At 43.5% G+C, this 27,364-nt stretch overlaps 1 protein-coding gene across 2 annotated transcripts in view; it reads left to right on the top strand.

Moving 5' to 3' along the window:
* Positions 1–536: 536 nt before the first annotated feature.
* The window catches only part of LOC119654840, a 91,699-nt gene continuing 64,871 nt past the window's right edge, over positions 537–27,364 (top strand). For both annotated transcript variants that reach the window (XR_005249857.1, XM_038060418.1), the window contains exon 1: positions 537–1,400. Coding sequence is in view for 1 of the 2 variants with exons in the window: in XM_038060418.1 (XP_037916346.1) it covers positions 1,349–1,400 (52 nt within the window). In the remaining variant the exon portion in view is untranslated. The remainder of the gene's footprint in view (positions 1,401–27,364) is intronic.

Genomic DNA, 27,364 nt, shown 5'->3' with positions numbered 1-27,364 from the left:
CCTTTGTGGATTTGCTTCCTAAGAGCTTCGCGTTCAGATCTTTGGGAATTACATCCGGAACCGCACACCTGCATCAGTTGCATTTCACTTGAACCAGCTCATTCGCATCCACCGTCTCCATTCAAGTGGCTAATGAACATTTCAGAGAAGTACTCTTTATGTCCTTAGCGCGTTGAGTGAAGTTTACACACGAGTGAAGCTCCACTAGCTTTCACTTCATTATGTACTTCAGGTTCATATTGGAGGGAGCTTCCTTATAATGAACGTTCTGTCGAGAACTGTACGCTCGCAGGATTCATCCCTCCACCCTAACCAAATGGTGAATTCCTATGCCGGAATGAACTCCTGGAATAGACCAGTTCTGAGGAAAGTACTTGAAGCTTTCATTTCCCCAGATTTCCAGGAGCTTGGATACCTTACAGAGAAGGATATTATGGTGTTCGCATAGTCGGGAGAACCAAAAACTTTCCCAAACAATGGATGATACTTTTCCCCAAAATACCGACAGTTAAGTAGCGATTGTAGCGGCTCGAAGGACCAGTTTTCGGTGTCACTTAGTGTGGATATGACGCAGGAATCGGGAACGGTTCGTATTATCCTTTCGCGTCATATCGAATCGGATCGCAGTCACTATTTGCTAGTTGTCGTCTGAATCGAGGCTTATATATAAATAGTGGCACAACTAAAATGTGAAGATTATTTGTGTATGGTGGTCTCGACGACAAGCAATCCCAAGGCCTTGCCCGATAGCCAAGACCGTACGAGCAAGGACTCTTCCTACGCGGGCCTTTGATTCCTTTGCGGTGTACTAGGAGATTTGTTTGTATCATTGTTTATTTACGCGGCTATGATATTGTCGCGCGTCGTTACGTTAATTTAATTGTCCTTGCGGTAGGTGAGGTCCGAATTGAATTCAACGACAAACAGGTGCGACGAAATCTGCTCGAAGCGATTCATTTTCAAAGTTCGGAGGAGCGTGTGATGCTGTGAGAGTGCGAGGCTTTGAAGGCAACGTGTTTGTTATCGTACGCAAGGAAAGAGTGCCAATTAATAATTCTCCATCAAAAGGGAAATGTATACATGAGGCGGGTTGAATAAAGGCAATATTACATTTATGTAAGCCAAGCGAAGCGTGAAAGTGCAGAGTGGGAAGGTGTTTCGTTCGTTTCCTTTATTATTCACAAAGAAGTAATTTTCAACAGCAAGGACGACAGCAAAGGGGACGATATAACAACAACGATATCCTTTCCCTGATTGAGCTCCGAACCTTGGCTGCCGACCTTCGCCAAGCATTTATACGTAGGACATTTAGAGTCGAACGTGGGAAAACAAAAGTATTCCAGGAAACATGTGGAAGTTGTTGCTTTTGTTTGGATTATGGACTTCAATTGTAGTGAGAGGTGAGTGTGTTGCCTTTGGCCAAGCAATAGTTTATGGTTGTTTTCGTCCCAGGTAAATGGTTATGTAAGAAGGATTGGCCTCGTTGGATCAGATCGGCTTGTTTTTCTTAAGCTATTGTTCGGGGGTTTCTTGAAGTCCCCGGAAGGGTATAGGATTATGGTAGGCACGTTTCGTTACTCATTTCGCCCGACTACTTCCCATCCCTTGTTCCGCTTTCTGCTCATTTCAATCCCGTTGAGTTCTAGACTCCGGTGGCCTTTTCATCGTGCCCGAGGATACGCGGGAGCTTTAACGTGATTTTTTACATCTACTTGTCTCAAGGGTCCTTCAATGAATCAGGACGAACGACACGTTCTCCTGCGATCCTGTCATCCTTTTGATTAATTATTTGTATCAGATTGTGATTCATGTAGAAAAATTTCCAATCGATCAACCGAAAATGAATGAATAACTGAGCGAACCCAATTTTAGGAATTCCCTAGGTGGGTGGGCCAACACAGGGATAATAGACAAATGAACCGGCATTAAAAAAGGGCATCGAGTACGTGAGTTTGTGTGCGTGGTGTAATGGAATTTCAATTAATATTAACAGCAAATACTTTGTCAGTCTCGACTGGGCGCAAAAATCAAGGAAGAGGGTGGTGGAAGGGTGGTCGACGAACTATGTATTTGATTCTGCCTGTTGTGTGCAGACGTAATAATGTCATTATTATTTAATTCAATGTCGTGATTGAGACTATTTATTAATATTAATGGCATTTTATATGATTGTGCAGCATAGTGCCAGCCTGCTGGGTTGGCATTCGTATTATGCATGCGATTTTAATGAAATTTTGTGACAAACATTGATTAATAGAGCTGTACAGGAATTGGGGTTATTATTAAAATTATAGAGGCTGGTATCAGTGCTTAATTTATAAAATTGCTTTGAGCTCTTCCCGTTTATCCTGTATGTCATATGCAACCAAATTTGATCTAGTGGAAGCAGTCAATTTTGATAGGGCTATGGCTGTTCAAGAGGCCCAACTACTGTCAGTTGGCTTTCATTTATTGGGAGGTTCAAATTAGTTTTCTACCCGCTTTGATTTTTAGAAATGAGGAATTGTGTGTGTTTCCTGTTCATTCTTTTGTGGAGTCTAGAGCATCCGCACAGCCTTCCTGTTGTTGACATTATTTTTTCCAATTTATTTTTAATGAGATTGTGCCTCAGTCCCATTATCATCGCAATTAATGGTGTGCAAGTGATGGCCGTACAGCAAAAAAACGAACCTTTTAAGTGGACTCCATAATGAGTTACTCTCCCATCCCATCATAGTCAAGTTGAGTTAATTCGGCGATCTAGGACGCAAAAGAAGGTATCTTGAACAGTTTGACTTACTCATTGTTTCGAATTATTCATAAAGTGCCTTACAAGCAGCACCGTTAAACATTTTTAAATCATTTGAATAAATTGGAAAAATTCCTTTAATTCTTCCTACAAATTTCAGTACTAAATCTCCAAACCAGATGAGAATTTATTATCCACTGTCATGAGGGTCAAGTGCCTGTTTCCTCAGTTTTTGTCGTCCAAAGAGATTATCCATAAGCTACTGTCTATGCATCTTGTAATGCAGGACCCGTTTTATTATTCTATGGGCATTCATGAGATGAGATCTGTGAGTATTCATGAGATGGGATAATAAAAGTCGACGTAGGATACTTCCTTTGAATCTATTGAGAATTCTTTCAGAAGGGAAACATTAGCTTCTGTATTCAGGACAAGTATGAGGAGAAGAGCAGTTTTGATTATGGCTTTCTTTACGCATAATTATACTTTGTTTAGCTCATGAAATTATTTTTATTAATACTTATTCCGACGTTCGTAGATGTGAGCTTAAGGAAGTTTGTTTGGCATGTGGAATAGTGGGATTAGTACTAGTATGCCATCTTCATTGCTAATAGTTAATAGGTTCAGATAACACTGCAAGAAAGTCGTCCGAAATAATAGAACTTGAAGACATTAGGCTGGTTGGAATTCATCATTTTGAGCCCCTTTGGTCTTTTTCACATAACGACTTATTGCATATCAATGGAAATCTTGGAGAATCTCCTGATTTCATCAAGGCTATTTTTGGTTCGATATTATATCGTAGCCTAATCTTCAAATGTAACTAAATAAGGGTCTGAAAAAAATTTATTTGACATTGGAGGAAGAGTTGCAGCTCCTCGGAAATTCCTGGGGAAGGAGCTGAAGAATATGGCCAGAAGAGTTTGAAATTTTGTTATTGACTGCTAGCTTTACAATTTCTACACAGAAAAATACTTTGACACTTTCAATAGCCCAATTCGAGCTGGGCTTTCCGTTGCTTCATCATCCAGTTTAACGACTCGACAGTGATTTATGGACGCTTTTGGATGTTTAGTTCCAAGCCGATAGCTCATTTTAGCTTAATCATCATCATCATCAACGGCGCGACAACCGGTATCCGGTCTAGGCCTGCCTTGATAAGGAACTCCAGACATCCCGGTTTTGCGCCGTGGTCCACCAACTCGATATCTCTAAAAGCTATCTGGTGTCCTGACCTACGCCGTCGCTTCATCTTAGGCAGGGTCTGCCTCGTTTTCTTTTTCTACCATAGATATTACCCTTGTAGAATTTCCGGGCTGGATCATTGTCATCTATACGGACTAAGTGACCCGCCCACCGTAACCTATTGAGCCGGATTTTATCCACAACCGGACGGTCATGGTATCGCTCATAGATTTCGTCGTTATGCAGGCTACGGAATCGTCCATCCTCATGTAAGGGGGCCAAAAATTCTTTGGAGAATTCTTCTCTCGAACGCGGCCAAGAGTTCGCAATTTTTCTTGCTAAGAACCCAAGTTTCCGAGGAATACATGAGGACTGGTAAGATCATAGTTTTGTACAGTAAGAGCTTGGTGAGACGTTTCGAGCGGAACAGTTTTTGTAAGCTGAAATAGGCTCTGTTGACTGACAACAACCGTGCGCGGATTTCATCATCATAGTTGTTATCGGTTGTGATTTTCGACCCTAGATAGGAGAAATTGTCAACGGTCTCAAAGTTGTATTCTCCTATCCTTATTTTTCCTGTTTGACCAGTGCGGTTTGATGTTGTTGGTTGACCCGTCTTCGGTGCTAACGTTGCCACCATATATCTTGTCTTGCCTTCATTGACTGCTCGATCTGGATGAAGGCAGTTTGTTCGTCTCGGGTGGTTCTTCCCATGATATCGATATTGTCAGCATAGGCCAGTAGTTGGGTGGACTTAAAGAGGATCGTACCTCTTGCATTTACATCAGCATCACAGATCACTTTCTCGAGGGTCAGGTTAAAGAGGACGCATGATAGGGCATCCCCTTGTCGTAGACCGTTGTTGATGTCGAATGGTCTTGAGAGTGATCCGGCTGCTTTTATCTGGCCTCGCACATTGGTCAGGGTCAGCCTAGTCAGTCTTATTAATTTCGTCGGGATACCGAATTCTCTCATGGGCGTGTACAGTTTTACCCTGGCTATGTTATCATAGGCGGCTTTAAAGTGGATGAATAGATGGTGGAACTGTTGTCGGTATTCCAATAGTTTTTCCATCGCTTGCCGCAGAGAGAAAATCTGATCTGTTGCTGATTTGCCTGGAGTGAAGCCTCTTTGGTATGGGTCAATGATGTTCTGGGCGTATGGGGCTATCCGGCCTAGCAAGATAGTGGAGAATATCTTATAGATGGTACTCAGCAACGTGATACCTCTATAATTGCTGCACTGTGTGATATCTCCCTTTTTATGTACGAGACAGATAATGCCTCGTTGCCAATCGTCAGGCATTGATTCGCTGTCCCATACCTTGAGCACAAGTTGATGAACCACTTGGTGTAACTGGTCGTCTCCATATTTAACCAATTCGGCTGTAATTCCATCGGCTCCTGGCGACTTATGATTTTTTAGCCGATGAATTGCACGGACTGTTTCTCCTAAACTTGGTTATGGCAATATTTGTCCGTCGTCTTCAGTTGGCGGGACCTCCAACTCGCCGATGTTCTGATTGTTCAATAGTTCATCAAAGTACTCAACCCATCGCTCCTATATGCCCATTCTGTCGGAAATCAAATTTCCCTCTTTGCCTCAGCAGGATGAGTATCGAGGTGCATAAGGCTTCATTCTGCTGACTTGTTGGTAGAACTTCCGCGTCTGGTGCGGTTGCTCCCTGTACTTTTCTAGTTCACAGAGTTGTTGGTTCTCCCAGGCTTCCTTACTCCGTCTGTGAAGTCGCTTCTCCGTTCGGCGGAGTTCGTGATAAGTCTCTGCGCGTGCCGGCGTTCTTTGAGAATGCAACATTACTCGGTATGCAGCATTCTTTCGTTCCATTGCTAGCTTACATTCATCGTCAAACCGGCCGTTCCGATTCCTTTTGCAACTGGGGCCAAGTATGTTTGTGGCCGTATCCATGATAACGTTCTTCTGGTGGTTGTGAAGATCATTTGTTGATGCTTCATCTCCAGGTCCTTTGCTGACTGCGGTTATTAGCTTCCGGTGGCTATTTCGTCCTTTATTTTGTACACCTTATGGTTATACCTTATACTTTAGTCTGCGACGTTTGAACTTAGCGTTTGCTTATTCGGAATTTTATGTCAAGATGAGCTAAAAATTGACCGTCCTCTAGGTTCGTCGTTTGTCATATTTTCTCCGTCTCGTGTCTAATTTCTCGTTTGGGGTATTCATTTTGATTTGGCTTCACTGACGTCAAACCTGATCTCTATTGCTACTGACTTCAAGGTTGACCAGGTTGAAAGACATGAAGGGGACATCTCTCTATTTCAGGTCTGGGTTAGATTTAAATTTCTTGGTTAGTGTGCTTTAATTTCTTAATACTTTCTTCCTCCCCTTAATAAGACGTACACAACAATGAAATACGCTGGAGCTGCTAAAGTAAAGCCTCTCCTCATTTTCATATGGCGGATATTTTACATTCTTCCGTGAAACATTCAGACGTTTCCGTTCGTTCCTTGTTTCATCTATCATATGGTCAAGAAAATTGGTCAATTGTGTCTACGCTTTCTCAGAAGCCTTGCTAGTCTCTCTTCAATTCTAAGGGCTCCATTTTAATTTTGTTGGCGTAGGGCTTCCTCCAACCCGGCCGTCGTGGAGGTTCCCTCTAGCTGGTTGAGATTCGGCATCATTAAGGCTACTTACTTTTCAACTGTTTCCCGGCAAATAGATGCCGAAAATGCTGCTCTTGGCGCCAGGTTCAGAGGCCTGCAAAAATTTTTAGTGCAGCTAATTCAATGTCTTTTGTATGTAGTTGGATTATCAACAAAGTGGACCACTGCGTGCAAATCATTCCAATGCCGCTTTACCGAAATTGGTTTTAGCTCCTTTCAGGTTCTCCTAAGGAGCATACAATGGTAAGCTACCATTCGGTGTTAAGTGTTTCTTGGGGAAACACTGGTTAGGAACTCTGGGATATTGGTTTCCATAGCATGGCATAATTAGGGTTTCCGTTTGGCCTTTCCCAAAATGCGATCTGTTCATAGCCGGCTTCTAGTCAGCATGTCTGCCTGTACTTGGCCAAGCGCCGATGACTCGAGATTGCATTGGGCCAGACTATTACGGGGACAATTTGAGACAGCAGTTAACGTAGGTTCGGGGCCTTTGAGTAACAGTGGTGGTCACTTTCCATGCACTTCCCCCATATAGCAGCACACAAAAACTTTGGGGCGAAACAACCTTAATTTGATGTTGGTATTGAGGTGCCTGCATTTCCTGATTTCAAACATAACCGAAAAAGCGGATCCAATACTATTAATAGATCGGATGACATCAAGTATCATGCTACCATTGACAAGAACAATGCTATCAAAATATATAAATTTATCAAAGAGTGCCATGACCAGTCAGACTGAGAACCTTGAATTTCTTGGTATCTATCTTCAGTGCGGCTTCTTTGTTCAATTCCAACTATTTGATCAATATCAAAAACTTGGTTTTAAGACAAGCAGATGTCATTAGTATAATTATTGTGTTTGAGAAAGACAACACTAAAGCCTCTCCACCCGACAAATCTGCCAGAACGTCACCTGTAAAAGAAGGAATAATATCGGTGACGGAATGCAATTCCGGTGAACTCTCTTTTCGCTGCTCCGAAATGATCCGCGTTTCATGATGATTCGAGAGCCTAGAGTGGAAATCAGCCTGGTCTTTGTCCGTCAAGCTTTCGAGGTGTTTTTTATGCGTTCTAGGATAATTATTAGCCATTATTTTATGACAGCAGGAGGGACCCAAATACTTCTCCAATTGTCTTACTTAAGAAGAGTTCCTTTCACGGAATCTCGATGATCATTCCATTATTTAAGGATCCAAGCTGTCAGCCGTTGTAAGACCAGCATAGTCTCGGAGTTGGAACCGAGCTACATGAAGAGGACTTCCATGCTTCGTGTACTATAAGAGGCGTTCTTGAAAATAAAATCAGAATTGGCAGAGCAGCTCATCAGGCAATGACAGAGTCTGAACAGGGTACATAAATCAAGGAAATTTGAAGTTGTTGCAGGGAAGGGAGATTGAGGGTGCGGAGCCATGATGGATAGTCCACACGGGGAAGGCTCATTTTGAAAAAGTTCCGGGTGAATTTACGTTGTATAGCTTCAAAAGCGCGACAGTCACGGTTGCAGAAGGGAAATCAGACTACACAGCAATATTCAAGGATGTCTCCGCCAAGTGAGTTGAAAACATTAAAGAGAGCTGGATTGAGGTAAAGTCGAGCAGGAACATAGGATGAAACTTGATTGATCATGCCAGAGAAGTTTGTAATTGAAGATTAAATCTATCTCTTGAAAGGAGGTCAGTAGTGGTTGTCTGCTAAGAGAGTAGGAAAAGGGTATTGGGGAGGGTTTAAGCGAATAGCACATCCAGTGGTAATTGCTCATATTCAGTGTCAGCTTGTTAAGCGAACACTAACGGACCGCAGTATCAATGTTGGACTGCTCGAAGCAGACCATCAAGCCGGCGGCTTCACTTTAATTGAATGCAATTAGATAATTTCGCTTTTATTAGGAAGAGCAATCTGTATTCACACGTTTCGGTGACTAGCTATTTCATCCAAAAGAGGTGAGAATCCACCGGGTATTATTTGGTTGGAGACATGGTGAAACAATTCTTCTGCCTCTTACTTGTTAAAAGAGATGAGGAACTTATTGATCGACGTTCCTTGATCGGACCATCGAAAGCCTTTTGAACACTTGCAAGTGCTCTTATAATGTGGTATACGGTCCACACACCATTATTGTTTGCGGAAACTCCACCTTCCCTAAGCAAGACATAAATAAATATCCTTTTGTAATGGCGCACGATACGCTGCACATTCCGAAATATGTTTGCGTACCAGAGCTGAAGCGCATGACGTTCGCCTCCCCACCTCTAGCTTCCATGTTTCCGTAGCTTGTCAGTTCTATTGGAGTGCCCTCTGGAGGTAATCAACAACTTGATTTTCACCAGAAGAAGGGATATTTTCGACTGCTAATGGTTTTTTTTCCGTCGAGGTATTCAAAATAACCGTCAGAAAAGTGCTTCTTCTATTGTCAGATCACGAAAGCAGACGGTGTTGAACTCGGGAATCATCTTTGTGCGGACGAAATGTGCAGGCAAAGGCAAGCGCATATTAAGTAATGACTTTCATCAACGCCGATGTCAATGCGCATGAGCAAGAATGGTTTATCTAGTGTCCGTAGCGTGAATCTAGCTAGAGCTGGGCAATCGCAAAGAAACTGTCTGAGGGTTTCCCTTTCTTCTTTGTGTAATCTTATTTGCATTTGCATGCGTTTGGTACAGGAGCTTTCATGATCTAATCAGCTTCCTGCGGCTGGGCAGATCCTTATTCCACCACGGTGGCAGTGCCTTCTTGCAGTATCTAGCAGGGCACGAAACCTGTAAGTTTGCGCACCGGAGAGTTTATTCTTGATAACTTGACCAAACTTCCTCCAGATGATCCTTCTGGGGCTTCTGAAAGGTTTGCAGACCTCTACGACGAGATTTAGACTAAAGAGTACCCAACTTTGATCTGAGAAGGATCTCTGGTCAGATACTCACCAGTTGTCCACCATATGAATACCATTGTCGGTTAGTAGGGTGATATCAAGGACCTAGTTTCAAACCTCACAGTTCTTCTAGCAGGGAAAATGGAAGGTTGGTGTACTATCCCTGTTACACACGGATAAGTTTGTATTAAAAATGAAATGAAAGAATGACTCACCTGTTTCTCTGATTTCCAAGCTGCCTCAAAGCTGCATTGGCGTCGCAGCCTACTAACAGGTTTGCTTTATTTGTCGCTATGGCGGTCGTCAAAAATTTTGTAGTTTTGTAAGTCGAGGAAATATGCTCCTGTACTACTGCGATGTCTTCCTTTAGGAGGGAGGAAAGCATTAATCGAACCGCACTTCGAGTGCTGCAGATTTATCTGCGGTACCTTCAGCATGACCTGCTTGCGTGTGGGGTTCGTCAGTCTCCGTCGGATCGTCGATCCTTACTTCCTCCAACAACTCGTTGGTGGCATCGATCGGGTCCAGGACGCCGTCGGGTTTTGCGGAGCGGAACAATTTCACTTTTGTGTTCCTGTCTCCGAATCGCACTTTATGGTTTACCTTTCCCAGTACCTCCAAGCACTCTCAGTTTATACAGGCAGGAAAGGTTGGCTGTTCTTCTGGGGTTCCTCCACCTTGATAATTAGCCAGTCATACATGGGAATCTGGGGTTTCGAAGGCGCAGGGATTGGACGAGATTGTCTTTATCCATGTGGATTTTCGGCAACCAGATGCGACCGGCATCTGGGAATCTCGTCGTAGGTGATAACTTTGAACTTTATGCACTCCCAGACATCGCTGACTTTAGCCAGGCACGCGAAAACTATAAAGTGAAACCCACGGACCACCTGAGAGGAATCGAAGCAGGAGGTGGACCACGTGTGTCTTTGGTCTTTGGTCCAGGAAATGCTCAATGGCCATATTCGACAGTTTGGCCTCAGTTATAATATAAAGCATAATACTTGCCTAAATCTTACTAAAAAATTATAGAAGGCGAAAATTTCATATTCCGCGTAAACCTACTGTACCTTTAGACAATATAGAATGTCAGTATCACTGTAGAATTAACAGCAAGGCATACTAAGGCTTATATATATGTACGTATATATTAAGCATACTAAGGCTTATATATATTAATCACAACCGATAACAACTACGATGATGAAATCCGCGCACGGTTGTTGTCAGCCAACAGAGCGTATTTCAGCTTACAAAGACTGTTCCGCTCGAAACGTCTCACCATAGGGTCAAAGCTCTTACTGTACAAGACTATGATCTTGCCAGTCCTCATGTATTCCTCGGAAACTTGGGTTCTTAGCAAGAAAAATTGCGAACTCTTGGCCGCGTTCGAGAGAAGAATCCTCCGAAGAATTTTTGGCCCCCTACATGAGGATGGACGATTCCGTAGCCTACACAATGACGAAATCTATGAGCGATACCATGACCGTCCGGTTGTGGATAAAATCCGGCTCAATAGGTTACGGTGGGCGGGTCACTTAATCCGTATGGATGAAGATGATCCCACCCGGAAAGTCTATAAGGGCAATATCTATGGTAGGAAAAGAAGACGAGGCAGACCCTGCCTAAGATGGAGCGATGGCGTGGGCCAGGACGCCAGACAGCTTTTAGGGATATCGAATTGGTGGACCTCGGCGCAAAACCGGGATGTCTGGAGTTCCTTATTAAGACAGGCCTAGACCGGATACCGGTTGTTGCGCCGTTGATGATGATGATATATTAATAGTATTTTTGCTGACTGTGATCCAATTTAACACAGCATTATTTTCACTAATTTATCGAAAGAGTGGTATATTCTTCGAAGAGTGCTAGTAAATCCCCCTTCTGGTCCGACAACAGCTATTTTGGAAGACTTGCCCGGGAGTATTCGTGATAGTTATCTTGAACACGCTGCCAGAGAATCGTCATCAACGGCGCAACAACCGGTATCCGGTCTAGACCTACTTAATGAAGAACTGCAGACATCCCGGTTTTGCGCCGAGGTCCATTCACACGGGTCACAATCCACTTCATCGGCCAGACCCTGCCAGCTTAACGGATCTGTACTATGTCATTATGGTATGGTATTATGCGTTCTGGCGGTCCGTAAGGCGTTGTGTCAAGCGCCGGAGTTTGTGACACTCTTTCCAAAGCTCTGCAATATCCGCCGTGCACCAACACATAGAAGGTTCCCCATGTCTTACTGCCTAAACTTCGGAGGCTATCGTTATCAGGCTCATAACTGAATTTACGTCCGTGTCAGCTGAAACGCTACTACTCCGCGACCCTTCCTGTTCACCTTCGCAGTATTCCATATACACAAAGAGCACCGGGCTGGCGTATTCTGAGAGTTTGGCTCAACCCCTTCGAATGCGTAGTATTGATGTTTGCTTGCCGGAAAGTCTTCCACAACTCCATCCACCAGCAACACCAGTGATTCTGACGTCAACGTTACATCGGTATTGCTTCTTGCACTGCCGAAGCATCGGAACTTTGACGTGGGTCCGGTATTGAAAACTACGAGCCTTGTTGTCACCGCCATTTCGAGAATTCGTTTTTCTCTAGAGTATGGGTGAGGCATACCGCATTCAAGTGCCCTGGCATTGCCCAAGATAGAGCATCAAGCTTGGATCCAAAATCCAGCATCGTTTCATTCGGTGTTAGATATACACTAAAAACCGATATTGCTAAACACCGAATCCAGTCAGTATCATCCCCTCGGCCTTGAGCGAAAACTTTTTTCCGCTCCGCAGGCCAAATGGCAATGGTACCTGATATGTCGGGATACCATGAAGCCAGGTCCATGTTTCAGTACTGTTCACTGATAATCATCACATTAGCTTTTACCTCCCTAGCGACCTGTGCTAGAAAGTCATAAACGGTTGCATTCGGGTACGTATTGATCTGCAGGATGCAATTCATGCTAATCGCATCTTGGCTCTTTTCAGATCTGCTTTGAAGCCTGGACACCGCCTTGGGCTCACAGTATGCGCAACGGTCTCATCAGACTTGCCAGAATCTTTGCATTGAAAGAAACTCACCTTTTTGTTGCAGGTATTCACTTTATGGCCTGCCTGGCTGCATCTGCAGATTATTCCTCTCCTGTCAGATCCCCGCCAGGTTGCAAACGTATGCCTATAATCTAAACATCTGCAACATTGGTGGTGGTTGTGACCTGAATTTGTATCCTACATACTGCCCAACCAATTCTCATTTTCCCGCTTGTAACTTCCACCGCAGTCTCGCAAATTTGCAAAGATGATACCAATCCAGCGGTCAAAGGGTAGTATCGGTCCTAGGGTGAATCGGGGATTGGAACCCACGATGACGCATAAAATCGCTGTGTCTCCCGCGCCTAAAAACGGGATAAAATGTAACAACTGGTCCTCCAAGTTGGGGATCGGGTAGGGCTGACAACCCTACACGGAAAACCGATGTTACGAAACCACGGAAGGAGCCTCGGACAGGGTGGCTTTTACAATGACGAACCCGGCAACGACAAATGAGTAACGATTTGCATATTTTCTCGTGGAAAGTGCGCGCCCTGTACAGAGCAGCTGAGCAGCTAACCGATACCCTGTCCCAATATAAAGCTGATGTAACACCGTTGCAAGAGATGCGCTGGACCGGTTTCATGGAGAAGAGCCGCTACAGCATATATTATAGCGACCATCCAGTAAACCATGTACTCGGAATAGGTTTTTTGGTCAGCCAAAAAATGAAACCTGTTGTTATCGGCTTTGAAAATATAAGCGATAGGCTATGCACTCTGCGTTTGCGCGGCAAGTTTAGAAATACAAGACTCATAAACGTTCACAGAGGACACTGCAGAGTCGGAGAATGACACCTTCTACGAGGCAGTTGAGCGGACCCTCGAAGCCTGTCCCAAATATGATATCCAAATCATACTTGGAGATTTCAACAGTCAAGTAGGGACAAAATCCGTATTCAGGCGATACGTTGGCACCCACAGCTTACATAGGGATACCAATGATAACGGACTGCGAATTATTCAGTTAGCAGTATCGCACGAAATGGTTGTTAGAAGTACCTGGTTTGCGCGCAAGGCGGTCCACAAACATACGCTTGCCTCTCCAGACGGGACCACTTTGAAACAAATTGACCACGTGCTTATTAAATGCCGCCACCTCTCAGCCTTGATGAATGTCAGAGCATATAGGGGGGGGGGGGGGGGGGGGCAATATAGACTCGGATCACTATCTCGCTGGCATAGTGCTCCGGGCTCGAATCGCAAAACCACCTACAATCCCCTCTGACAATCAGATGAGAGTGAATACTGAAGACATTCACAACACAACCGTCCTTAACACCTATAAGGGGGAAATGGATGCCGTAATAATCGCAGCTAACTGATGTCGTGGAGATGAAGCATCAAGAAATGATCTTCACAACCACCTGAAGAACGTTATCATTGATACGGCCACAAACATAATTGGTCCCAGCAGCAAGAAATGTCGGAACAGCTTGTTTGACGATGAATGTAAGTTAGCTACGGAACGGAAGAATGTTGCATACCGAGTAATGTTGCATTCTCAAAGAACGCGGGCACGAACAGAGACTTATCATGAACTCCGTTGAGCGGAGAAGCGACTTCACAGGCGGAAAAAGGAAGCCTGGGAGAACCAACAACTCTGTGAACTAGAAAAGTACAGGGAGCAAACGCACCAGCGCGCAAGTTTTACCAACAAGTCAGCAGGATGAAGCCTTATACACCTCGATGCTGATCCTGCCGAGACAAAGAGGGGAATCTGATTTCCGACAGAATGGGCATATAGGAGCGATGGGTTGAGTACTTTGATGAGCTACTGGACAACCAGAACATCGGCGAGTTGGAGGTCCCGTCAACTGAAGACGACGGACAAATACTGCCACCACCAAGTTTAGGAGAAACAGTCCGTGCAAGTCGCTAGGAGCCGATGGAATTACAGCCGAATTGGTTAAATATGGAGGCGACCAGTTACACCAAGTGGTTCATCAGCTTGTGCTCAAGGTATGGGACAGTAAATCAATGCCTGACAACTATCAAAGAGGCACTATCTGTCTCATACATAAAAAAGGAGATATCATACAGTGCAGCAATTATAGAGGTATCACGTTGCTGAGTACCATCTATAAGATATTCTCCGCTATCTTGCTAGGCCGGATAGCCCCATGCGCTCAGAACATCATTGGCCCATACCAAAGAGGCTTCACTCCAGGCAAATCAGCAAGAGATCGGATTTTCTCGGTCCGCCAAGCGATGGAAAAACTGTTGGAATATGGACATCAGTTGCACCATCTTTTCACCGCCTTTAAAGCCGCCTATGATAGCATAGCCAGAGTAAAATTGTACACGGCCATGAGAGAAATCGGTATCCCAACGAAATTGATAAGATTGACTATGCTGACCCTGACCAGTGTGCGAGGCCAGATAAAAGCAGCAGGATCACTCTTCAGTCCACTCAACATCAACAACGGTATACGACTAGGAGATGCCCTATTATGTGTCTTCTTCAACCTGGCCCTAGAGAAAGTGATTTGCGATGCCTATGTAAATGCGAGAGGCACCATCCTCTTCAAGTCCACCCAAGTACTGGCCTACGCTGACGATATCGACATGATGGGAAGAACAACCCGAGATGTACAGTCTACCTTCATCCAAATCGAGCAGGCGGCGCGAGATTTTGGATTGCACGTTAATGAAGGCAAGACGAAGTACATGGTGGCAACGTCAGTGTCAAAACCAAAAGAATGAACAACATTGAGTCGCACTGGTCAAATGAAAGCGAGGAAGATGGGAGACTACAACTATGACACCGTTGAAAATTTCTTATATCTAGGGTCGAAAATCACAACCGATAACAGCTATGACAATGAAATCCACGCACGGTTCTTGGCTGCAAACGCAGCCTTTTTCAGCCTGCAAAAATTGTTCCACTCGAAACGTCTCACCATAGGGTCAAAGCTCTTACTGTAGAAGACAGTGATCTTCCCAGTCCTCATGTATTCCTCGGAGACTTGGGTTCTTAGCAAGAAGAATTGCGAACTCTTGGCCGCGTTTGAAAGAAAAATCTTCCGAAGAACTTTTGGCCCCCTACATCTAAATCTAATCTATGAGCGATACCACGACCATCAGGTTGTGGATAAAATCCGGCTCAATAGGTTACGGTGGGCGGGTCACTTAATCCGGATGGATGAAGATGATCCCACCCGGAAAATGTATAAGGGCAATATCTATGGTAGAAAAAAAAGACGAGGGAGACTTTTCCTGAGATGGAGTGATGGCGTAGGTCAGGACGCCAGACAGCTTTTAGGGATATCGAATTGGTAGACCCCGGCGCAAAACCGGGATGCCTGGATTTCCTTATTAAGGCAGGCCTAGACCGGATACCGGTTGTTGCGCCGTTGATGGTGATGATACCAAAACGGACATTTTTTATTTCTTTTACTTCGTTCTTCTTTGTGAGGTAGTTAAAAGCTCGGTTTCCAGAGAGTCCGTGGTTTCTAGACTAAAGACCAAAGCTACCAGAATATAAGCATGTATTTAGGCAACTTCTTAGGGGCAGTTAAGTCGCAAGCATAACTCTCAAGCCTCTTCGGACACGGATTGATTGGAGACCACAATTAGAGCCTCTTTGTGACTGGCACGGCGGTACTGGACATAGGTCTAGCATTCACACCTGTGGATGCGAGGCTTATTCCTGAGATTTCTACCTACACCGCAACTTAGGGGACGGCGCCTGAGTTGTACGCTTGAGCCCAGAAGGAATTCTGCCCGCGATATGAGCACAACCTCAACTCCCATGGAACTTCCACAAAGGGAGCAACCGCAAATAAATGGGCCGAGAACACATTCCCCAAGAACCTCCTACGACATATGCTCTCAGAAGCCATTTCGGTTCCCATGATACCAGATAACATCCGGTGAGACTTCGTGGCAAGAGCCACTTAAGATGAGTCCCTTGCAAACTCTGGTCTGATCGCGCTAGGCCTGAGACTATCTGCCGCTTTGCCACATCTGAGCATTCTTATTATGGACAGTAGGTTTGTTTATTCTGAATGACAATCAGAATCTGGGGAATATGAATAGGTGGTTCAGTGCTAAGCCTTTTTTCGTTTTACTCCTCTCTCTCATAAAACAATGTGTCTTAAAAAGGAGGGGAGTTTTTCAGAGTTCCATTTCTCCCTTCGAACTAAGGATGTTACACTTATACAAGCAACTTCAATAGAGAAAAGGATTGCAGAGATTTATAAATATAATGCCTTGCATAGTTTATAGGCAAATTAATAGTCTTTAGTGACGGAATAGCAGTGATTATCACTACTTTATTGGCAAACTTTTAACCTTTAATGTACCCATCAATGAAGGTGCTTCCATTCCCCGAAAACATCTTATTATATCGAAATATCAATTTCTCGGCGGCCTCATTAGGCTCAATCCAAAAAGCCACACTTGCCGCAAAGAACTTTCTTCATTTTTTCACTCCACTCCTTCTGAACCAAACGAGTACCTAGCCTGCCTTTGCCTGCCAACGGGCCTTCACGTTCGACATCACCCCCCAAGGCAAATACCTTCGAGAATGAAACTAATATTATCCTCCTTGGAAATGATTATCCTTTTCCTATTTTGGTCACATCGTTGTCAAGACAGGGTAGAAGGAGAGGTGCTTGCAAGCTCTGCCGGCACGTTATTGATTTTAAGTTTATACAAGTAGGTATTTAAGGTGTTTCGGATTTCCTGCACAGGTCCAACTTTAACTAAGAGCATACTCCCGAAAACTTCTTCCCTCTGAAGTTTCCTTACCTTTAAAGTTGGAAGTTTGCTCAGCGAAACATAAATTCAAGAGGATGACTCTTGTGATAGTCTCTTTTGTGGAAGTGTTTGTAAATTGACCTCGTATCGCTTCCAAGTTTTTAGTATTCTGTTCGCAATTTTATTGATTTTGCATTAGATTACCATTCTTTGCAGGTACGTGACAAATTCTACGGGCATATGGTGTACCTTTGTTCAGGCCCATATATTTCTTGCTTTCCGATTTTCCACGCGGGCACGATAATATCCTGATCATGTCCAAACACCTTCAGTTTCTTTTGTTCACTTTTGGGACAGAGGTGATTCGGTAAAAGGACTCCTACATGTAAGAATTTGTCGGTCGTGTTTGAGCTCTGTCAGGACTAATTAAGGAAGTTAAGTCTTTCTTAAGACTTTTTGTGATTCTGATGGCATAAAGTCACTAGGTCGGTTCATGGTCCTCCGTCGATTGTCTAAGCTGACAAACTCCAGGAGGATTGCAGGAATTACCCCTCGACGATACCTCCATCTGCCGGCTATCATACCCCGGGTCAAAGAACTATAGTTCAAGGATGTCAGATTAACCTAAACTTTCAACGGCTGTTAAGCACTCATCCCTTTGTCAAGGAAGAAGGAAAATACAGTAGAACAGCCGTACCCCCGAATCTTTCCATGTATATTGTCCCTAACCCATCGCGACCCTTCGGAAAAAATATAATGCTCCTTTGTGCTGCGACAGGACTGCTTACGATATAATTCTGCTTTTCCGAAAGAGTTAGAATGGTGTGTGATTCATTTCGCATTAAGTCCTTGCTACCAGTCGCCTTGGCACATCGCACATCGCCAAAGGATATGTTTCTCCTTGGATTTATTTATTGCCTTCGGGTGGAGTATCTTGAGAATTCCGCCATCCATTCAGCACTTTTATACGTCGTCTCTCCGCAACCAACGTCGCCGCCGTCATCATGGTCCCGTGGTAGAAGGAATGTTTCCTCCGTAAAAGTGCTTTGGATGCAATGTGTGTTACGTGTTAGTCATTTAGAGGATATGTTTGGTGCTTTGCTATGTGTCTTAGCCATTTTCACATCACTCGTTTACGTTCTCCCCGGATCCTTTTCGTTATTTTGGACGTACTATGGAATCTATGTAATGTGTAGACAAAAGTATTCGTGATATATGAACAAAAAACATGCAATAATAATTTAGAATTGAATGAGATATAATGAGGTCAAATAGTTTGCACGATATTGGGGTTAATGGCCGTTGGAAAATTCTATGATAAAGAAGTCCTTAATAGCGACTACTTGGGAATTATATGAATGCTATGAGTGTCTCGACTTCTGGCCCATGACTTGATGAAGTATTTCGCTAAGTGGGTTTGTTTCGATGATGCGGAGGCTGCGGAATGCAATAAGTAACGAGCGTTGAATGGGGAGTCTGACTGTAATCAGGAGTTTAGACTGCACTGTGGCATACCCAAGGCTTACGTTATGTCTATAACTTAACTTACTCAACCGTAGATAAAAGCTTGGTTGACGATAAGTTGAAGGTCAGGGGAGGAGGTTGAAATGGGAGTAGTACAAAATGCATTGGCTCGGATTGCTGCTGTCAACCATGAGGTCAAAATTTTCCGCTTGCGTTTTTATGACTGATGAAACTCGGATTCAATTTATATTCATTATGGCTTCCGCACCTTTAAGGTATATTTTTTGGGTCTTCGAGCACCATATGAACACTTCCCTGTAAGGGATAGGAAAACATTAGGGGTACAAATTAATTTCAACGATTTTTTTCGTAAAATTGAACCTTCATTGTAAAGAAATGGTTGCAAAGCGATTATTCAAAATGTTGTCCATCACTAGCCATCACTTTTTCACATTTTGCTGGTAGCATACGGCTTCCGCGTGAGAAGGCCTTTTTTGGTTTCCTGGCAAAAAATAAAGTGTTGGTTTGCCAGGCCATGCGTCATTGATCAGGAAAGGTGGTAGTTCGATGGAACATTGTTTGGGCTATATAGTGGTGGATAGCACCAGTTTCACGCTTCTAACGTTTCCTTAACGGATTTTACAACAGGTGGCCGAGCATTATCATGTTGAAACATCACCTTACCATGTCTTTTCACAACAACAATACTTTCAAACATATGAAAATGCCAGGCAAATGGCAAGGGATTCCGCAACTTCTTCTTGGGTTAGTTATGTACCTTCACCCAATTGTCCTTTCGATTGGGTGTCTTCAAACTTTTTCGCTGTCTAGGACATTCTCGATCTATTTTTATTTGGACCGTACCAGGAGTATACAAAAGTCATGTCTCACTTTAGCAGAGGGTGAGACTTAGTCAGGCAAAGATGTTATTCACATCTATCTTTGTTCCCTAGTATTGATTTCATCTTTTGGGTTTTTATAATATATCTCCTGTTGAATCCTTTGTGGAATATAGGGCTTTCACATAGTGTCAGTTTTTAATAAGGTTGTGGCTCCACAAGTGACATGATGAACCGGGATTCGAACCTGGTGCGACAAGTTCGAGAGGTTGCCAACTCAATCGCGCCATCGGTCGAGCTACTTATTAAAATTTTGTGTTAATCAAAGTTCTACTGAAATTGATACAATTTCTGTGGGTGTTTTTTAAGTATTGGTTCATATACTACTAGCACAAGTGATTTCACTTAATACATCGACACCCCACCTCCACTTCTTCACCGAGCAACTGTGGCAAAATATTCAATCTTGGACAGACTTTGCTCAACTCTTCTCTGGCCAGTCAATTGTGCTGTCTACCATACTTTAATAATCTTCTTCCCTTCCCCCGTTCCTAGGCCTACGCTGAATTTACACTTCTTTTCTGACACACTAGCTCGTGATGATCTGGAACTACTTATCTAGTCCGATCAAACTAGATTAAACCCATGTAAATATGCGGTTCTTCCGAAGCTTCGAATCTATGTAGATGTTCTACTATTGTGCTTTGTGCAGAGTTGATTGCCATTTGATCCCTGCGATTGCAAGTCCTTTAAAGCAGCGATTATTTCAATTGAGTATAACTCGACACCTCGGGATGTTTTACAATTACCCTGGCTTGTGATCACCTCTCATTCCTATCTTTACAGCTCAGATGTTGAGGAGATCGTCACATACGATATTCCCTAATAATAGCCACCTGGGATCATGTGGAAAACTCGTGGGATAACGTACGACTCGGGTTCGTCATCATCGTCGTACCGAAGCATTCCAGTCATATTGGATCAGGGCCTCGAAGTGTGTTAGAGCATTTCATTCAAGACCGTAACGGAACACTACAGGCGATCGTCCAATCTTTCTTGTTGATCGAATTGAATGAATATGGTTGGCATTTACCACTTGGCCAAAGCGCCATTGTTCACAGTTACCTGCAATGCCTTTCAGCTCCCCCACGACTTCCCGAGACGCAGTGGTTGTCAGTTCCCAAATAGTAGTCCCATATAGCAACACAGAAAAAACACTAGTACAGAACAGTTTCAATGTGATCTTGATTTTGAGATAACTTCATTTCCAGATTTCAGACAAGGCAGTGAATGTGGATCAAGCCTCTCAACATCCAGTTCGGTAACACCGCCAGCAGGAACCATGCTTCCTAGATATATAAATTGATCGAGAGTGCGATGACCCGTTAGACTGAGAACCTTAGTGTTCTGGATGTTTATCTTCAGCCCAATTCAATTTTCTTCTCTTCCTAAATCCCGAGCCATTTCGCCAAGGTCCACGACTCGGTGAGATCGATGAGAGATGAAACAGATGTTGTCGTCAATTGAATTACCCAGCGTCCTCGGGGCAAGGCAGCATGAAGAACATCACCGGAAACATGAAGAAATAATATCGATAACGGGATGCAACCCTAGCGGACTCCATTTTAGTCCCAAAAATTCTCTGAGATTTTACCTTGGTGTAGCACGAGACATTTTGCCCCATCATATGTCGTTCTGCGAAGAGTTGGTTACTCCTATCGAAAGTTTTCTCTAAATCGATAAAGAGAAAGTGGAGCGAAGATTGAAACTCCGCGCACTGTTCCACTGTTCAGGCTTTATTTTAGGTGTTATCTTTGCAAGACACCCTGCAAGATACCTTTCCAATTGTCACACTCAAACCGGGTCCCCTTCTGTTTGATCTTGGCAATCACCCCCTTCTTTTATCCTCTGGGAATGGTCTTGGATTTCTAAGACTTCCGTACGAGTGAAGCTGCAGATTTATAGTAACTGCAGGTGCAGCGATAAATAACTCTGCGGGGAGACCGTCAAGTCCAGCACCTTTACTCCGTTTGAGTGCGTTAATGGCTGAGATGATTTCTCTTCTACTTGGAGGAATAATCCACATCCGCATGCTAGGGTGACTATCCATTTCATTGGATGTGATACGGTTGAGAACGTTGGTGAAGCGCATCTTCCACCTCTTCCCTTGTGCATTATCGTGGTTGAGAAGTCGACCGTTGACGTCCTTCGGAGGACCATGGTAAGAATTGAAATTGAACTATTTCGTGATACGGTATACATTCTTGAAATCATTTGGGCATCCTCCGCTTCCAGACAAGTGCACTAGAAAATTCTCTTTTGTCATGGATTTCACTCGGTATCCGGGTTCAAAAGCAGCACCTACGCCATCACGTGTCAATAAAGCCTTCTAATCATCGATCCGCTTCTATGATTTCGCAGTCAGCCAGGTCCTATGAAGCCTGTGGCAAGTAGCGGACGCAACAGGCAAGCAAACGTAAGCACCAATTAAATGATGATCCTTTGGAGGTCGATATCAGCGCCTCTTTCGTTACGCACATCCAAGAAACTACTCCTAAAACTACTACTGATCACGAAGTGGTCGATCTGATTATTCGAACGTCGGTCAGTTGAAACCCAATTGACCTTATATCAGACTCTGTGCTCGAACAATGTGCCACCAATGACGAGGCGTTGGAAGGTGCAGAAATCCACCAACCTACCACCATTATTGTTATGGTCATTAAGACCGTGTTTCCTCATCACATTTTCGCGCAAGGTGTTGTCAGATCCCACCTTGGCAGTCAGATGGCCTATCACGATCACAATGTCACCTTTAGGAAACCTCCCTTGCATTGCATTTAATTGCTCGTAGAAAGCATTCTTCTTCATTATATAGAAAATGGTGCGTAGTATTATACAATTATAATGCTCCTTAACCTGTACTGAAATATTCTAGTTAGGAGTCTGCCAGAAAGCGGCTCCTAAATCAAGGGAGCGCGCCTTACGGTAGAAGTTAGAAGCAGTCCGATATCGGATTCGCGTCGACTACCACCTGGCTTTCAAGAGTACAAAAGCGCATTTCCATAATTGTGGCAAAAGGGAGAAGAGTACTCTTCAGAGTCCCGCCCTCTTATTTCGTTTGGGCCCAAAATGTACCGCTTTTATAGTTGGAATATTCGTTCAAGTTGGAGGAGCATGCGTACATTCCAGAAACCAAACCATTTGAGTGTATTCTTACGTCCCTACTGTCAATGCAGAATAGATTTTTTTCTTTAACTTGTTTGACTGTATGTGATTTAGGAAGTTCCATGACATGATTTGGTGGGATTTTTAGCATACCATTTTCTTTAGCAGTTGTTTCAGAGAAGCCTGTGGTGATACATTTTGCTGCCTTGGTATTCGTTGAGTAAAACAAGCGTATTGACATCGGCAGGTTGGTAGACTGCTTCTTGCAATCCCCGATGGCGGTCATGATGGTGACCTTGAGTGCTATAACAGTCGCATTCACGTCTTCATAACATTTTCGGAAGTTGATCGTTTTAGGGCTTCCTTATGTTGATGGGATGAGGTTCCATTGCGTTTTTGGAGTCGTACACCGTCGTTCTTACCTTGGGCGTTATGTATTATTGTATGTTTCGGTATCCCGATGGCTCAAGTGGTTAGAGCGCTGGGCGGTCGTAGCGGAAGGTCGCGATTCAAATCTTACTGGTGACGGAGGGATTCGTTATCATGACTGGTTGTCGGATATCAGTCGACTCTGCCATGAATGAGTACCAAATCAGGGTAATAATCTCAGACTATCGAAATGCTGACTACATTGCCTTCTACAGTGTACTGTAGTGTACTGTTACGGTCTTGAATGAAGTGCTCTAACCCACTTCAAGGCCCTAATCCAATACGAATTGTTGTGCCAACGCACTATTATTATTATTATCTTTTTTTGGAGTTGTCGCAATCTCGGCGGGTGCCGGATTTTACCTAGTACTAGTACTAAGCGCTGATCATTTAGGCTAGCACGATTCTCCTTACTGAAAAATAAAGGGGCGCCGGTGGTGGTGACCGGTAGTAGGTTAATGGGAGAATCCGTGGAGAACTCCCTGCAACATCGAATACGTATGCAGAATGGTATATTTCTGTATGGTTTGAACCAGACTGCGTGAGAGTCCCAGGACATCAAGGAAAGCCGTGAGGGAGTTTGGTACAAGACCTGTAGCCGAAAATACATATTAGTGGCTCATAGTTCGACCACCCTTCCATGAGTGTTGTCCAAAATTTTATTAGTTTGGGATTATTGCGATAAAGACGTAGGGCATCGATTAGCCCGGTACGCTATCCAAAGGCTTGATTTATCGATATTGCAGCTGAAGAAGTTTCTTTGTTTTTTTGTTTTGTTTTTAAAATCATTTTTATTTTTAAGAAATAGATAACAATAGTATATAGATTGGAAAAATGAACAATAAAAAAACAATCTTCTAAAATAACAAAAATAACTTAAATCTAATGGCCACTGTGGGCTCTCAAAATTTTTGAATAACGATTTACAGACAGAGAAGAGAAACAGTAAGAAATGAAAATCTAATTTTACAATAAGTTGTCGGGAAATGGTCAAAAACCCGACAGAATTCACTTGGCCTTAGTTGCAAATAAAGAAATATAAAAGTAATAATAAATATTTGATCGCTTCAAAAGATACTTTTAACTTAAATTATTGTTCTTAAAACTATCATAATTATATATTTTATATTATACATTTTTTCTTTTTTTTACAATAATATCCATACAAAAAAAAAACAAAGAATAATAACGTATGTATTTGTAAGTTACAACTGGAATCATCAGCACTCGTTCAGTATGTACATATTTACAAAGCCCCACCAAGAAACAAATGGCAGAACTGAGCACGGCCACCGCTAACCGGCATCCCGCAGCCACCAGTACCAAGATTTCTCTTTTTCATCCCGCTTAATGTCAATTGCTCTCGCTTTGGAGTATCTCCAGTCGAATCCCGGAGCCCCCACTGTCAAATTCGGGGGGTATTCTATCCTTTTGTCGGTGGCCCGTCTATGTATATGATACATAACCGGATCACCGGCAGAATCAAGAATTAGACCATTCCTGTCAAGATACACGAACGCTTCGGTAGGAATGAAGCCTGTCGTGAGAGTTTTCTCGAAATACCCATCATTTGGGTAGAACGGCTGCGAAACCCAAGGGTTCTCACCATGCGAAGCAGATCGTACTATATGATTCCGAATCAATCTGACGATAACTGTGTCGATTCTTGGCACAGCAGCAGCTGCATACATCACTTCATTAGTTATATAGTGCTCATAGTTTGACGAAGCAGTCCTATTAAGCCCCGTGCAAGCACGCAGACATTTCCTTTCAAAGATCCTTATTTTCTCCATTTGGCTAGCACTCAAATTAAACCAGATAGCACACCCGTAGGTGAGCACCGGTCTAACCAAAGTAAGATAGCAAATAATCTTAACCTTCCGGCTAAGATGTGGAGCATAAAAGAGTCTTCGAAGAGACATGAATGCCTTGCGAGCGCTTTCTAGCGCGACTTTAACGTGCTCGTTAAATTGGAGACGCTCGTCAAGACGCACACCCAGGTATCTAACGCACTTCTTATGAGGAATGCGCTCAGGACTATCCTCGTTCGCGACAATGTGGAAATCTCTCCAATTCCTTTTCAAGTTCCTACTGGCATACGCCAAGGAATTCCGAAACAGAATCGCAAAAGTGTGACTTTTGCGCATTGATTTTCATCCGCCAACTGTTCGTGAAGAACTTAATATCATTGAACATCTTCTGAAGTTCAACTTGCACCTCAGTTACCTTTTTGTGCGCCGTGTAGGCTATCAGATCGTCAGCAAAGGCAACCAACGACCTTTTAGGAGATTTATTAAAATCGAAAGAATTGAGCAATTCGCCGGCAAATACCGCAAAAAGTGTAGGCGCAGTCGCTGTCCCTTGCTGTAATCCATTCAGATCATGAAATTCTCTGCTAGTAGTGAGATTTCCGTCCGTAATGACAAAGCACTTGCCATACAGCATACTACACATCATCGCTACGAGGTGACTGGGAAGCTCATTCTTCAGGAGCCTGAAAATCAGTCCATCCAACCAGACGGTATCCAAGGCTTTCTCCATGTCTATAAGGTAAGCGCCTACGCACTCACCATTGTTAATCCGCCAGCAAATATCAGACGTTACCTTCGTTATTGCATGTATTGTCCAGATCGAAATCCGAATTGCGCGTTCGGCAATAATTCCTTCTTCTTGATATGCCCGTTCAAGGCTTTCAATACCAAAACCTCAAACACCTTGCTGATGTTAGGCAGCAAACTGATTGGGCGGTAGCTTTGAGGGCTAGATGAATCCTTCCCTCTCTTTAAAATCGGGAATACTCGGGCTTTCTTCCATTGTCCTGGAAAGAAGGAATTGTTCAATAAATTATTGAACAAAATGCAATAATTACGAATGGCAATGTCTGGTAAATGCCTGAGGACCACGTTGGGAATGCCATCCATACCGGATGATCTCTTATTGTTTACTCGTCTGTATATGGAAGTTAACTCAACACATGAGACAAAGTAATCAAGCAGATTATCACTCGGTATGAGATCAGCCTGCAACGCAGAGCTAAATTGGAGAACTGTGGTGCCGTTCAGGCTATATTTGAAATTGTGGACATCTCGTTCTACAATTTCCGAAAGTCGCGTTGGCTCTAAGTCCGTTCTGGGCCGATGCACCGATTCAAAGTGCTCCCCTATAAGTTCAAGTTTTAGAGCATCATCCATCACAATGTAATTGCCTTGCGCATCAGCAGTTACACTATTCGTGTCTATACCTGAGTCAATAAGGTGTTGTATCTCGCTGCCACCGACTTTAATTCTCGGCACAGTTATTCGTGACTTCTTCCGGAATAACGTATTTATCTTAGTAAACATGGAGTCTGGATCGCTTGGTGAAATACCCTTTAACTTCTCCCGCCACTGGGAGTTCACTTCATTTACGTAATGTTGACGGATAAGATCCCGCGCGATCTTTAGAAGTGATTTGAACTCAACCAATATGGGATGATGATAGTCCCCATATCTCCGATAGATTTTGTTGACGCGAGTGAGCAGAAGGCTTTTCACTTTTTTCAACCGTTTTATGGCTGCAGTTTCATATCCTTCCATATTATTGCGAGGTTTAATTTTAGGGACGACTTGTTCAATTGTTTCCAGCGTCAAGTTCTCCAGCTTGAGAAGATACTGAAGTATTTCCTCGTTGCTCAAGTTCCTGTCACATGGTGCAATTGTACTATCGTTTTCCCCATCAAGAGGTGGGCATTCCTCTCGATATCCCCGAATAAACCTCTCTTGGAATTTCTTCCAATTTGTTTGTTTAAAGTTCAGCCTGTGGACGCCACTGTCCATCGGCAGAAGGCGAACTCTTCGTCCATCAAATAGAACTTCAATAAGAATAGCGTTATGATCGCTATCGTAAGGAAGAGTTTGTAGTTTCCATTGAGGATTCCTAAAATTAAAGTTCAAGCGCGCGTCAGCAATGCACAAATCCAGATAGGAATTTGCACTGGGCCAGGTTGGACTGTCTGACCCATATAATTCGCATTTATACTCTATCTGGTATTGCTCTATCCAAGATTTGAAGAATACCCCTCTGGGATTGTTTGTGGCGTTTAGCCACGAGGTATGCTTAGCATTCAAGTCGCCAGCTATAATATAGTAATTATGCAGCCTATTCAGTTCGAGTATCGTAAACAGGATGGAATTCCTCCTTGAACTTGGCTCGGTTGTTTCCCACTGCATAGACTGACAGAATGTATAAATTCCCTCCTCTAGGCAGTGAAAAA

The sequence above is a fragment of the Hermetia illucens genome, chromosome 4 (assembly GCF_905115235.1).
Source record: "Hermetia illucens chromosome 4, iHerIll2.2.curated.20191125, whole genome shotgun sequence".
NCBI classification, from domain to species: domain Eukaryota; kingdom Metazoa; phylum Arthropoda; class Insecta; order Diptera; family Stratiomyidae; genus Hermetia; species Hermetia illucens.
Note: the sequence above shows the minus strand (reverse complement) of the source record. Positions and strands in the feature narration are given on the sequence as shown.